The sequence below is a fragment of the Gastrolobium bilobum genome, unplaced genomic scaffold (assembly GCF_033153095.1).
Source record: "Gastrolobium bilobum isolate Gb01-03AN ecotype WA unplaced genomic scaffold, APGP_CSIRO_Gbil_v1 utg19093, whole genome shotgun sequence".
NCBI lineage: Eukaryota > Viridiplantae > Streptophyta > Magnoliopsida > Fabales > Fabaceae > Gastrolobium > Gastrolobium bilobum.
In genome coordinates, this window is record NW_026900020.1 from 87,368 (window position 1) to 102,862 (window position 15,495).

At 39.5% G+C, this 15,495-nt stretch overlaps 1 protein-coding gene across 1 annotated transcript in view; it reads left to right on the forward strand.

Moving 5' to 3' along the window:
• Nucleotides 1-15,495, forward strand: part of LOC133294882 (serine/threonine-protein kinase ATM-like) — a 90,833-nt gene that overhangs the window by 54,274 nt on the left and 21,064 nt on the right. The window contains exons 30-34 of the mRNA XM_061493639.1: nucleotides 4,795-4,914; nucleotides 5,179-5,364; nucleotides 6,121-6,242; nucleotides 6,332-6,401; nucleotides 6,521-6,648. Of these exons, the coding sequence (XP_061349623.1) occupies nucleotides 4,795-4,914; nucleotides 5,179-5,364; nucleotides 6,121-6,242; nucleotides 6,332-6,401; nucleotides 6,521-6,648 (626 nt within the window). The remainder of the gene's footprint in view (nucleotides 1-4,794; nucleotides 4,915-5,178; nucleotides 5,365-6,120; nucleotides 6,243-6,331; nucleotides 6,402-6,520; nucleotides 6,649-15,495) is intronic.

Sequence of the window (15,495 nt, forward strand, 5' to 3'; positions counted from 1 at the left end):
TGGCAGAATCATCTCCTGCTCCTGATTTATCTTCTGATGTTTATTCCACTGCTTATGTTTCCCGTATTGACTCTCACAGGAACAATAGATGTAGTCAAAGGTCTCGTTGTAGTTATTGTCAGCAACTTGGTCATTATGAGAAGCGTTGTTACACAAAGTATTCTCACCTGCGACCTTCTTATGCTGCAAATATAGTTCAGTTAGATACTCTTTCATCTGGTTTAGTCTCTCTCTTCTGCAGACTATGCAACACTCCAGACTCTTCTCAGGAGGCTTCTCCTCAGTCTTAGCCTTCTACTCCAGATATTAGTAATCTCGTTGCTTGTGTTTCTCATTCTACATCACTTGGCCCTTGGATATTTGACTCAGGTGCTACCGATCATCTCTGTGGTAATGAGGAACTATTTACGTCTCTTACTTATTCTGATCACTCACCTTCTTTTACCCTTGCTGTTGGAACCAAAGCCCCAGTTCGTGGGATTGGACAAGCTCGTCTGATCTTTACCTTGACCTTGACATCTGTCTATTACATCCCTTATAACTTAATTTTTGTTAGTAAATTGGCCCACTCCCTCACTTGCACCATTACTTTCTCTAACCATTTTGTTTCTGTGCAGGATCCGGGTACGGGGAAGACGATTGGAAAGGGTCGTGAGTCACGGGGGAAGGGAAGCTTCTGCTTCAGTCTTTAGATTGTGTGTCGTGTCAAGAAGGGAAGCATACACGCTCCTCCTTTACCAGTCGAGTCAATAAACGAGCAGATGCTTCTTTCTTTCTTGTTCATTCAGATATTTGGGGTCCAAGTCGTACTTTGTATGTTTTAGGTTTTCGATATTTCGTTACCTTTATTGATGATTATTCCCGCCGTACTTGGTTATATTTAAAGAAAAATCGTCCTGAGTTATTTTCCATTTATAAAAAGTTTTCTGCTGAGATTCATACTCAATTTGGTGTTTCTATTCGTATTCTACGTAGTGATAATGCTAAGGAATATGTTTCTTTTGACTTTTCTAATTTCTTTGCTACACAAGGTACTTTACACCCCACAACAAAATGGGATGGCCGAACGTAAAAATAGACATCTCATTGAAATTGCCTATTCCCTTCTTATTTACATGAAGGTTCCTCTTCACTTCTGGGCAGATGCCGTACTAGCCTCTTGTTTTCTCATCAATCGCATGCCTTCGTCTGTGCTTAACAATGACATTCTCTATAACCTATATGCTCCTCTTTATCCACTATCTTCACATGTCTTTGGTTGTATCTGTTTTGTTCATGATCTCACACCTGGTAAGGACAAGTTACATCCAAAGCCTTTAAGTATATTTTTCTTGGTTATGCTCGTCTTCAAAAGGGTTATCGTTGTTATTCTCCTGAACTTAAACTTTTTGGTTGAATTGGTTCTTTACATGGTATCAATTAAGCGTTATATTGTTTCCGCTAATGTTATTTTTCTTGATCAACAACCCTTTTATTCTCACCCATCTCAGTTGTCACAGGTTGATCAGGTTCTTTTGTTCCCTTTCTTGACTTGTATTTACCAGTTACAGGTGACTCTCTTCCAGAGAAAAGTGCCTGCATCCCTGAGGATCGTCATTTTCTCACCTATCAGTGTCGAGAGAAAGTGCCTCCTACAGACTTGTATTTACCAGTTGCAGGTGACTCTCTTCCAGAGAAAAGTGCTTCCATCCCTGAGGATCCTCATTTTCTCACCAATGGCATTAGGGATCTTGTTCCTGCTCCTCCGGAGAAGTCTATTGTTGGTTGCCGGTGGGTCTTTAATCTCAAGGTCAGGCCTGATGGCCATGTTGATCTTCTTAAGGCGCGCTTAGTTGCCCAGGGTTTTACTCAGATTTTTGATCTTGACTATAGTGACATTTTCTCTCGTGTTGTTAAGATGGCGTCTGTTCGCATGTTTCTTGCCCTCGCTGATGTTTACATGGAACAACCAACTGGGTTTGTTGCTCAGGGGGAGTCTGGGAAGGTATGCAGACTTCGTAAGTCCTTATATGGCTTCAAGCAATCTCCTCAGGCATGGTTCAGCCGTTTCAGTTCTGCCGTTCAGGCTTTTGGCTTAACCGCAGTAAGGTCGATCAGTCTGTGTTTTATAGGTTCACATCTCCTGACAGGTGCATATATCTGTTAGTTTATGTTGATAACATTATTCTCACTTGAAGTGATCTAGCTGGGATTCACCAGTTAAAACAGTATTTGTTCAGTTAAGTTCAAACGAAGGATCTTGGTAAGCTCCGTTACTTCTTAGGGATTGAAGTAGCACAGTCTAGACAGGACAGTTCTTTCTGTCAAAGGAAATATGCCTTGGATATCCTAGAGGATACTGGTATGTTGGCCTGTAAGCCCGTTGATTCACCCATGGATCCTACTATCAAATTACTACCTGGATAGAGAGCCATTATCTGATCCTGGATGTTATCGAAGGTTGATTGGGAAGCTTAATTATCTCTGTGACTGGGCTGGACTTTTCTTTTGTTGTTAGTGTGGCTAGTTAGTTCCTTGACTCTCCTTGTGATTCCCATTGGGATGCTGCTGTAAGGATCCTTCGGTACATCAAAGGAGCACCCGGGAATGGATTATTATATTTAGATCTAGGAAATACAGAAATATATGGTTATTCAGATGTCGATTGGGTGGGATCACCCTCGGATAGGCGTTGTACTTCAGTCTATTGAGTCTTATTTGGAGGAAATCTGATTTCTTGAAAAAGTAAGAAACAAATTATTGTTACCCGCTCTAGTGCAGAGGCTGAGTATCGTGCAATAGGAGTTGCTACCTGCGAGCTAATCTGGTTAAAGCAGTTAATTCGGGAGCTCCATCTCTGTGAACAGAAACAGCCTATGTCACATAATCAAACTGCGCTACATATATCATCTAATCCTGTATTTCATGAGAACTGAATATATAAAGATCGATTATCGTTTCATTCGAGAAAAGATTCAGTGAGGAGAAATCAAAACGTCATTTGTCAACTCTAATGATCAACTTGCGGATGTCTTCACTAAAGCTCGTAGAGGTCCTCGGGTTGAATACATTTGTGGCAAGTTGGGTGCTTACAATATATATGCTCCAGTTTGAGGGGGAGTGTTAGAGTGGTTGTTAGAATAGTTCAGTGTATATAGTCCCACGTCTTGTGGGCTTAGCCCATTAGGTCTTTTAGTTTCTTTAAATAGACAACTTTTGTACATTGTAATAAACAATTTATTCAATATACAATATTCTATTCTTCAATCTTAAGTGTTACTTCTTAGGGATTGAAGTGGCACAGTCTAGACAGGGAATTTCTTTCTGTCAAAGGAAATATGCCTTGGATATCCTAGAGGAGACTGGTATATTGCGGTGTAAGCCGGTTGATACACCCATGGATCCTACTATCAAATTACTACCCGGACAAAGAGAGCCATTATCTGATCCTAGACGTTATCGGAGGTTGATTGGGAAGCTTAATTATCTCACTGTGACTAGGCCAGACATTTCTTTTGCTGTTAGTGTGGTTAGTCAGTTCCTTGACTCTCCTTCTGGTTCTCTTTGGGATGCTGCTGTGGGGATCCTCTGGTACATCAAAGGAGGACCAGGGAAATGCTTATTATGTTCAGATTAGGGAAATACATAAATTCGTGGTTCAGATGCCGATTAGGCAGGATCACTCTCGGATAGACGCTCTACTTCAGGCTATTGTGTCTTCTTTGAAGAAAACCCAATTTCTTGGAAAAGTAAGAAACAAACTGTTGTTGGCCGCTCTAGTGCAGAGGCCGAGTATCATGCAATGGGAGTTGCTACCTGCAGGCTAATCTGGTTAAAGCAATTGATTTGCGAGCTCCATCTTTTTAAACAGAAACAACCCATGACACTAATTTGTGACAATCAAGCTGCGCTACATATATCATCTAATCCTGTTTTTTATAAGAGAATCAAACATATAGAGATTGTTTGTCATTTCATTCGAGAAAATATTTAGTCAGGAGAAATCAAAACGGCATTTGTCAATTCTAATGATTAACTCACGGATGTCTTCACTAAAGCTCTTAGAGGTCCTCGGGTTGAATACATTTGCGGCAAGCTGGGTGCTTACAATATATACGCACCAACTTGAGGTTAGAGTAGTTGTTAGAATAGTTCAGTGTATATAATGGAATAGTCCCACATCTTGTTGGCTTAGCCCATTAGGTCTTTTAGTCTCTTTAAATAAAGAGCTCTTGTACTTTGCAATACACAATTATTCAATATACCATTATTCTATTATTCAATCTAAAGTATAATAAAATAAAATGCATTAAAAAGTTCCAAAGCTGGGGAACATAAACAAGATACTCAGAAATCATTCAGTCAGGGCGTGTGACCTAGAAGCTGACTTTGCTCCTTAAATTCCTCAATTAAGGTCAAGTATGCTGCTCTGAATTCATAACTTGATTACATATAAACCTTGAAGCCGTATATGGCCATGGAGTGGGAACTTCTGGGAATTCCAAACTTCTAAGCAGGATTGTAAAGTGCTACTTGCTTGTTTGCTGCACTGGATTTAATATCTTGTGCTATGTCATCTTCTATTTTTTTTTGGTAGTTTATGCCATCTTCTATTTATGTTCTGCGAAGCATGATGCAATCCTCCTTTTAATTTCTTTAGTTATTCCAAGTAGGGATAAGTTTCTTCTTGATAAACCACTGTGGAAAGATAAAACCGTTTCTATAGTCTAGTTTTTTATTTGGGCAGTGGCATTCCTTTGGTGTATTCTAATGAACTTTTTCCTTCCCATAAATAAATAAATTGCTATTCTACAGACAAGGCATCTCTTCATACCAGATGCAGAACCTGGTCAGTTCCTTCAGTATTGTTTTCCATGGCTTCTTCCTGCTCTGCTTCTTCATGAGAACAGTTCCGATCTCGATTGGGTTGCCAAGGTGTGAGCAGTTTCTATAGTTGATTGTTTATTTTATATTAATAAGGAAGCTTCTGGTTTTCATCCTGTACCAACTAAAAAACAAGATTTTTAATTGCCATTGGAAAATGATAAAAAATTTGTTCTTTTACATTGCATATAAGGATGCACGAATTTCCATGAGTTGCATAAGTTTGTTTACTGTGGATCTTATTCATAAATGCAGTGTATATATATTGTTTTCTCTTATATATATTGATTTCTCTAATAAAGTTCCTTTTTGCAGGTTACTTGTCAACCTTTGACAGTTATTGTAAAAAACCACTTCGCTTCGATATTTTCAGTTTCTATGGGTTTGCATTGCAGTAAGATACCAGGATCGGAGAGGGGTACACTTGTACTTCAGAGTTCCGTTTTGCAGTTTGCTCAGATATCTGAGGATGAACGGGACAAACTCATAAAGAAACATATGGTCTGCTACTCTGCACCTTAGAGTCTGTTCTGCAGAAAATAATCTTTCTGGAAAACATTCTTTTATGTTTGTTGTTACATTTTATTAGAGAGATATAAAACCATTAATGTAGCTTCACCCACCAGCTTAAGCTTTTGGGTTGAAATGGTTCTTTATATGGTATGAAAGTCTAAGTGTCACGGCTTTATGCTTCTCTAACACATTTAAAGGAAAATATTTTCTTCATTATTTATTACAACTCATTAAATGAGGGGAAAGTGACTTTCCTTCCTTAACAAATCAAACAATATAATTTTTTTATAAAATGCATCATTTTCTCTTAATAATATTTAGATCAAAATATTATTTTGGGAAAATATTTATATTTTATAATTGAAAAGTTAGGCAGGAATAGTTTATACTAAGACCATTTTCTGATAAGTTATTTTCTGTGAAAACAAGTCGACCCTTCAATTTGTTGGTTTTCAGTTCAACAACATATATGTTTTGCATTTATATATTACATCTGCTGGGGTCTTTTTTAACGTGCAAGATGTCGGTGTTGATGTCTATTTAACATTGTAATTCACAAAATAGCGTGTGGGCATTTCTAAATCACAATTTGATTAAATTAATGTTAAGACTTGCAACTTAGATTCCATCCGTTGATATTTATATGTAATAGCAATATTTTCCTTTCATTATTAACTGAATTTGTTTATGGAGACATTTTTCTGTAAGTTTAACATTTTATTCTGCTTCTTTTTGTACTTTTAGGTCTCTATCGTGAGCTGTATTTTATCTCTGTCCTCTTGTTCATCTTATCCTGTAGTCCCTTTCTTTTCCAAGGATGCAGTGGCACTTGCAATTCAAACAATTGTTGATGGATTTCTGGACTTGTGAGTTATCTTCTCTGCCTCAGTGTGATTCTTCTGTTTCAATTGGTGTTTATATCTTGTTATATAATATGTAATTAATTGAGATGTAGGGATGATAATCGTACAAGTGCTGCTGTTATTGATAGGATCAACATATTTCGCCCTGATAGAACTTTCATGGTAAATTTTTATGACATAAAACTCGACGACACCACTTAGATATCCTTTCCTTACCTATCATTTTCTTTTTATTCTTGGCTTGGTGTTTCTAATGAATTCAATTATTTTGTAATTGGCAGTTTTTGGTAGAAATTCATTATAAAATTGCGGCAGCATCTCATTACAGGCATAAGTGCCACCGATTGGCCGGAATTGAGGTGCTTATTAGTATTCTTGGAAAGAGAGCTGCTGTTTTAAGCACTTCCAAGTAAGTTTTATGGGTCGTGATTTTATGTATTACATACTTAAACGACATTGTACACAAGAAATCTAGGGTGCATGCTTGATTAGATAATTATCATTTGTTTATTCCTGCATTTGTTAAAGTGAATGAAGTGCCAACTTATATATGTGCTAAACTTTCTTGGATACATTTGCCTCTAATATTAGTTTCCTAACGTTATTTTTATCTCATCAGCATGGTGGGAAAGTGGAAATTTTGATTTAGATATGATGCTCAAACCTTTATTTTGGGTTTTGTCTTTCTTCCTTTTTTTCTCTTATTTATTTATTTATGTGTTCTTCTTTTTCCTTTTTTTCTCAAACTTTTCGTGTTTTTCTTTTGGGTTCACCTACCACCAACCCCAACTAGTTTGGGATAAAGGTGTTATTGTTGTTGATGTTGATAATGCTCAAACCTTTGTCATGTTTTGAAACGGGGAAAAACTTTACCTTATTGGAATCCAAAACCTTGTCGTTGTCCAAATAGTACTTTTCAAGTGGTCAAGGACTTAAACTGAACTGGTTGCCAGACTTGTCCTTGTCATGGCAAATCTTACTAGTTTGAAATTATGTCTTGCAAGTGACATGTCTTGTAAGTAACAAGAAATTTTGATTTATAATTGATGAACTTGTGACAATCAACCCATGCTCATACTCTGTACATGGTTTGAATATTTGAAGGAGTGTTATGTCATATTGGTCTTTGATGTGTGTAGAATATGTAGAATATTCTAGTTAGTATTTATTGATGTAGTTGGTAATTGTATATTTAGTTGGTAGTTGTATATTTATTGATGTAGTTGGTGGTTGTATATTTATTAAAGTAATTGAGGTAGTTGGATGTACTCATTGGGTCTCTCAATGAATCAAGAAAGTATTATTCAGACAAAACACTTCTTCCACTTCTTCTTTTCTTCATGGTATCAAGAGCTAGTTATATTCTAGTCTCTTCCTCGTTCTGATTTATTTTTAAGTCATTTTTCTATTCCTTTTTTTCGTTTTAGCCACTGCCCAAGCCAGAATCCTTACCAAGACACCTCCAACCACGAAACCAAGGCCACCATTAGGTTCAGAACAAAATTCCGAGCCAGACCACAGAAGACCCGTAGCAGTACTGTTCATTACTGTAGTAATTACTGTTTCACTGTGGCCGAGATTGCTCTCATTCATTGAGTTTGGCGAGCAACCCTCTTCCTGTTTTGAGGGTCAAAATCGTATATGGAGGAACTTTTTTTCTGGGTACCTGTTAGAAAGCCATGGATGCTGAAAATTCTGAAATTTCGTCTGGAACCTCACCCCTTCCCAACTCTTCGTCTTCTGTAGACAACCCAACAATGCAGATCACCAGTCACCGTTTAAACGGTAGGAACTATGTGCAATGGTGTCAATCTGTTAAGTTGTTTATCCAGGCTAAAGGGAAGATGGGGTATCTTGATGGAAAAAAGGTAAAACCAGCAGAACGTGAACCTGGTTATGATCCTTGGGTGACTGAAAATGCTTTAGTCATGACATGGCTGACTAATTCTATGGAACCAGATATCAGTCAAACTTATTTATTTCTTGATACAGCTCAAGAAATTTGGGAAGCTGTTAAAGAATATTACTCTGACCTGGGCAATGCATCTCAGGCTTTTGATCTCAACACCAAGGTGAAATAATTACGCCAAGGAGGGATGACTGTTACTGAATACTTCCTTGCTCTAAAAACACTGTGGCAAGAGTTGGATCTTTATGATAAAGCAGACCTTCAAGGTTTAGAAGTTAATGCAAGGTTCAAAAATTATATAGAGAAAAGGCTGTCTCTATGATTTTCTTGCTGGCCTTAATTCTGATCTGGATGATGTTTGTGGAAGAATTTTGGGGCAAAACCCATTACCTTCCCTTGCTACTGCTTTTTCTGAAGTACGAAGGGAGAAGCTTCGCCGAAGAGTAATGTTGGGTGATAAGGACTCTCAGTCCTCTGATGGGTCTGCCCTTATAGCAAAGAATACTGTTCGTCCTTCTGGGGACTCAAAACGTTCTGACCGTTGGTGTTCTCATTGCAATAAGGGTGGTCACACCCGTGAAAAGTGTTGGGAAATTCATGGAAAACCACCAAACTGGAAACCAAAAGGACAGAACAAGAATCCTGCTAATCAAGTATCTTCCGAAGATAAAGGAGAGGTGTCTCATGTCCCTTCAAACCTTGATGGTGTTTTCCTCTCTAAGGCTCAGTATGAGCAATTTCAGAAACTGATATCTCAACCTGCCGAGGCAACTAGTGATGTTGCTCAAAAAGGTTTGGCATTCTATGTTGAACGTAGTAATCGTTGGATCCTTGATTCAGGGGCCTCCGATCACATGACAGGTAATACAACCTTATTTTTCTCCTATACCCCTTACTATCACCCGTCACGAATAAGAACAGCTGATGGGAAAAATAGACATCTAATTGAAGTTGCTCGAGCTCTCTTATTCACAATGCATGTCCCTACATATCTGTGGGGGGAAGCCATCTTGACAGCCTCTTATCTTATTAATCGGATGCCTTCTCGGGTTCTACATTTTCATTCTGCTTTATCCTGCCTTACTAAATCTTTTCCTTCTTTCAATGATCTTTCTTCTCTTCTTCCCAAGATATTTGGCTGTCTGATTTTTGTGCATATTCCTCCACATCAAAGGTCCAAACTTGACCCTAAATCCATCATATGTGTCTTCATAGGATATTCCCCTAATCAAAAATGTTATAAGTGTTACTCACCTTCTCTCCGTAAGGTTTTTGTTTCCATGGATGTTACCTTTTATGAGAAACAATCTTTTTTTTCCCCGACTTCTCTTTTGGTATTGGTACGAATGAAGATAAGCCTAGTAAACCAAATGATGCCTCTGTCTTACCTTGGCCTTTGGAAACAGGGGGAGTTATTGGGAAGGAAACAGGGGGAGCAACTATACCTGAATTTAATGATCCTCCTGGTAAATGGGGAAAATTTTACAGCAGGCGCAAAACACATCATCTCTAACTGCCAGGATCCTGACTCGAGTCCTTGTTCCAGCAACCCACTTGAATGTACTAGTACAACCAACATTGATATGCTTATTGCTCTTCGGAAAGGTACTAGATCTTGCACTGCTCATCCTATTTCCCATTATATCTCATATGAAAAGTTGTCTCCAGGTTTTTGTGCTTTCAACACTATGTTAGATAGTTCCAGGATACCCAAAAATATCCAAGAAGCACTTGATGACCCAAAATGGAGGAATGCAGTATTAGAAGAAATGGATGCACTTACAAAAAATGGAACATGGGAGTTTGTGACATTACCTAAAGGAAAGAAAACTGTTGGTTGCAAGTGAATGTTCACAATAAAATTCAATGCAGACAATAGCATCAATAGGTATAAGGCCAGATTAGTTGCTAAGGGATTTACTCAGAATCATGGGATAGATTATCAGGAGACATTTGCTCCTGTTCCCAAACTTAACACTATTTGCGTTTTGCTATCTCTTGTCGCCAACCTTGATTGGCCATTGCAACAGTTAGATGTTAAGAATGCCTTCTTGAATGGTGATCTACATGAGGAAGTTTACATGGATCCACCTCCTGGTTTTGAAAAAGGGGATGGTTTTGTGTGCAAGTTGCAGAAGTCTCTCTATGGACTTAAACAATTTCCCAGAGAATGGTGTGGGAAATTTAGTCAAGCTGTTAAGGGAAGAGGGTTCACCCAAGCTCAGACTGATCACGCTTTATTTTTTAAACACTCCGACAAAGGAAGAATTGCTATTCTGATCGTTTATGTTGATGACATAATTGTCACTGGTAATGATAGCAAGGAGATAACCTTTTTAAAAAAATGTTTAGCTGACCAGTTTGAACTAAAAGATCTTGGATCTCTCAAATATTTCCTTGGCATGGAAATTGCTCGGAGTAAGGAAGAAATTTCTTTAACTCAGAAAAAATACATTCTAGACCTGTTGCAAGAAACAGGTATGCTTGGGTGCAAGCCGACAGAGACTCCAATTGAAGCTAATATCAAGATGGGAGTTGAGGACGGGGAAGATGTTGATAGGGAGCAGTACCAGAGACTAGTGGGGAAATTAATCTATTTGTCTCACACTCGTCCTGATATTGCTTTTGCTGTGAGCATGGTTAGCCAATTAATGTATTCTTATAAGGAAAAACACCTTAGTGTTGTTTATAGAATTCTCAAATACCACAAAAATATCCCTGGTGGAGGAATTTTCTTTAAAAAGGGGCAGAAAAGGATGATTTAAATCTATACAGATGCAGACTGGGCTGGCTCTGCAATGGACCGAAGATCTACTTCAGGATATTGTACTTATGTCTGGGGAAACCTTGTGACCTGGAGAAGTAAGAAACAAACTGTTGTTGCAAGAAGCAGTGCAGAAGCGGAATTTCGGGCTCTAGCACATGGTATTTGTGAAGGAATTTGGTTACGAAGGGTTCTGGAGGAGTTGAAGATCTCTTATTCCCTACCTATCAGATTATATTGTGATAATAAGGCTGCTGCCAGCATTGCTCAAAATCCTGTTCATCATGACTGAACAAAACATGTGGAAGTTGATCGTCACTTTATCAAAGAGAAATTAGAAGACGGTAGTGTATGCTTGACATATATACCTACCAAGGAACAGATGGCAGATATCCTCACCAAAGGATTACTTAAGCCGACCTTTGAGAATTTGATCAGCAAATTGGGAATGATCAGTATATATCTCCCAACTTGAGGGGGAGTGTAGAATATGTAGAATATTCTAGATAGTATTTATTGATGTAGTTGGTAGTTGTATATTTAGTTGGTAGTTGTATATTTATTGATGTAGTTGGTGGTTGTATATTTATTAAAGTAGTTGAGGTAGTTGGAGGTACTCAATATAAAAAGGACCCATTGGGAAATAGGACTTGGATTCATGAAATGTGACATCCATTGAGACAGAATTTCCGACTAGCAGGATGATAACACTTGTAGCCTTTTTTATCAGGGGCATAACAAAGGAAAATACATTCGAGAGTCCTAGGATCCAACTTATTGCAAAGATGTTTATGAACATAGACAAAGACAACACACCCAACCACTCATAGCTGAAGACTCTGCATAGAGGGAACAGAGGGAAAGAATGAAGTTATTGAATGAAAAAGACTTGCATTGTCAAGGATCCAGAGGGCAAGTGGTTGATTAAGAAAGCTGTAGTAAGAATGGCATCTCTCCAGTAGCACTTGGGTACATGATTATGAAAAAGTAAGGCACGAGCAGTTAAATGTAAAAGAATACGTTGTGTATTGATCTGTGTCAGGGAGTTACAATATATAGAGATCCTAATGGGCTTAAGTGTAAGGCCCAAACCTAATCCTAATACAGTCAGAATACAGTCAGACTATTTACGGATAAGACAGAATCCAATCATATCTAATCAAATCTAATCATATCATATCTAATATTCTAACACTCCCCCTCAAGCTGGTGCGTATATATTATGAGCACCAAGCTTGTTACAAATGTATTCAACCCGAGGACCTCTAAGAGCTTTGGTGAAAACATCTGCTAGTTGATTAGATGAGTTGACAAAAGCTGTCTTGATTTCTCCTGACTGAATCTTTTCCCGAATGAAGTGACAATCAATCTCTATATGTTTGGTCCTCTCATGAAAAACAGGATTAGAGGATATATGTAGCGCAGCTTGATTATCACAGATGAGTGTCATGGGTTGTTTCTGTTCACAAAGATGAAGCTCCTGAATCAACTGCTTTAACCAGATCAACTCACAGGTAGTATTTGCCATTGCACGATACTCAGCTTCTGCACTAGATCGGGAAACAACAGGTTGTTTCTTGCTTTTCCATGAGATTAAGTTTCCTCCGAAGAAGACACAATAACCAGAAGTAGAGCGTCTGTCCGAGGGTGATCCTGCCCAATCGGCATCTGAGTAACCACAAATTTCTGTATTTCCCTGATCCGAATACAACAAGCCTTTTCCTGGTGCTCCTTTGATGTATCGGTGGATCCTCACAGCAGCATCCCAATGTGAATCACAAGGGGAATCAAGGAACTGACTGGCCGTACTGACAGCGAAAGAAATATCTGGCCTAGTCACAGTAAGATAATTGAGCTTCCCAATCAGCCTTCGATAACGTCCAGGATCAGATAACGGCTCCCCCTGTCTGGGCAATAACTTAACATTAGGATCCATTGGTGTATCAACTGGCTTACACGCCAACATACCAGTCTCTTCTAGGATATCCAAGGCATACTTCCTTTGACAGATAGAAATGCCCTGTCTAGATTGTGCTACCTCAATTCCCAAGAAGTAACGCAGCTTCCCAAGGTCCTTTGTTTGAAATGCACTGAATAAATGTTGTTTTAACTGATGGATTCCGTCTTGATCACTCCCGGTGAGAATGATGTCATCAACATAGACTAACAAATAGATGCACTTATCAGGAGATGTGATCCTATAGAACACAGAGTGGTCAACTTTACTGCGAATTAGGCCAAACTCCTGAACAGCAGAACTGAAGCGACTGAACCATGCTCGAGGAGACTGCTTGAGACCATATAAGGATTTTCGAAGACGACACACCTTCCCAGGCTCCCCCTGAGCAACAAAACCAGGTGGTTGCTCCATGTAAACTTCTTCTTGTAAATCACCATGAAGAAAGGCATTTTTGATGTCAAGTTGAAGGAGTGGCCAGTGACGAACAGCAGCAAGGGCAAGAAATAGGCGGACGGACGCCATCTTAGCGACCGGAGAGAATGTATCGCTATAATCAAGGCCGAATATTTGAGTAAAACCCTTTGCAACTAGGCGGGCCTTGAGTCGATCAACATGGCCATCAGGTCCAACTTTCACAGTAAACACCCAGCGACAACCAACTGTAGACTTCTGTGGAGGAGCAGAAACAAGGTCCCAAGTGCCATTGGAATGAAGTGCAGTCATCTCATCAAGCATCGCTTGGCGCCACCCTGGATGGGAAAGTGCTTCACCTGTGGTCTTAGGAATAGAAATAGAAGAAAGACTAGAAACAAAGGTGAAATGAGGTGAAGAAAGACGGTCATAGCTCAAAAAAGTATAAAGAGGATAAGGGTTATGAGTAGTACGAGTACCTTTTCTTTGAGCAATGGGAAGAGCCTCTGGTGAAGGATCCGGAGAGGAAGAAGCAACAGCAGTGGGCGATGAGTCAGCAAGAGTCGAGTCGACAGGAGGCATAGTTTTGCGACGCTGATAGGTGAGAAGTGGACGGTCCTCAGGTATAGAAGCAATAGGTTGCTCATTTGGAATAGAAGCACCTGCAGCTGGCAAAGACAAGTCAAGAAAAGGGACAGGAAGAACATGATCAACCTGTGACAACTGAGATGGAATAGAATTAAAGGGTTGTTGATCAAGAAAAGTGACATCAGCGGAAACTAAGTAACGCTTAAGATCGGGAGAATAACAACGATAACCCTTTTGAAGACGAGAATAACCAAGAAAGATACACTGAAAGGCTTTGGATGTTAACTTATCCTTACCAGGAGTGAGATCATGAACAAAACAAGTACAACCAAAGACATGTGGAGTTAGAGGATAAAGAGGAACATCTGGAAGCAATAGGTTATGAGGAATGTCATTGTTGAGCACAGATGAGGGCATGCGATTGATGAGAAAACAAGAGATGAGTACAGCATCTGCCCAGAAGTGAAGGGGAACCTGCATATGAAGAAGAAGGGTACGTGCAGTTTCAATGAGATGTCTGTTTTTACGTTCAGCCACCCCATTTTGTTGTGGAGTGTGAGGACAAGTAGTTTGATGTAAAGTACCTTGTGTGGCCAAGAAATTAGAAAAATATAAAAGCCGTAAACGAAGGCAAACGATATCCAATCAAGGAGAACCACACGTCTAAAGTGAGACCCACAAAGAACCAAGCACAGATCCAGAAAGAGGAGAAAAAGGCGAGAAGTTCTGTCCAAGAACGGCCGGAAAAATCCACCGGAACAGTGCACACGCGCCGGTTGAAGGTGGCGCGTGAGCACCACGCGCAGAGGAGAAGAACGGCGCGTGGAGGCGCGTTGATGACGCGACGGTGGTCGGACCACCACAGAACTGGTCGCCGGGATGAGACGGTCCTGATCGCAGGTAGTCTGGGCTGAAAACTCGCCGGAACAGTGCTCTGGTGGCCGGAACAGTGACGAGCGGCGGTTGTTGGCGGCCGGAAGTGGTTCCGGTGGCCTGAACAGTGACGAGCGGCGGTTGTTGGCGGCGGGAAGTGGTTCTGACAGTTGAAGAAACAAGCCGGAGAGACACACGGCTTAGAGAGAAACTCGCCGGAAGAATGCACGGTAAAGTAGAAGAGAACACCTAAGCAGTGGGCTTAGGGTTTTAGTGGAAGCGGATCCCCAGAGCGAAAAAGCTCTGATACCAAGTTAAATGTAAAAGAATACGTTGTGTATTGATCTGTGTCAGGGAGTTACAATATATAGAGATCCTAATGGGCTTAAGTGTAAGGCCCAAACCTAATCCAAACCTAATCCTAATACAGTCAGAATACAGTCAGACTATTTACGGATAAGACAGAATCCAATCATATCTAATCAAATCTAATCATATCATATCTAATATTCTAACACGAGCAACTTCAAGAAGATGACAATTGTTCCTCTCAGCCTTGATCTTGGAAGAATTTGGAAAGACGCTGATTGGCATATTTGGTGCCATTGTTGGTCCTTAGTCTTTTAATTCTTTTACCAAATTGGGTCTCAATCATTTTATAAAATCGAAAGAATAACTATGGTACATCAGATTTTTCATGCATTAAATAAACCCAGGTTACACGAGTGCAATCATTAATGAAAGAAACAAA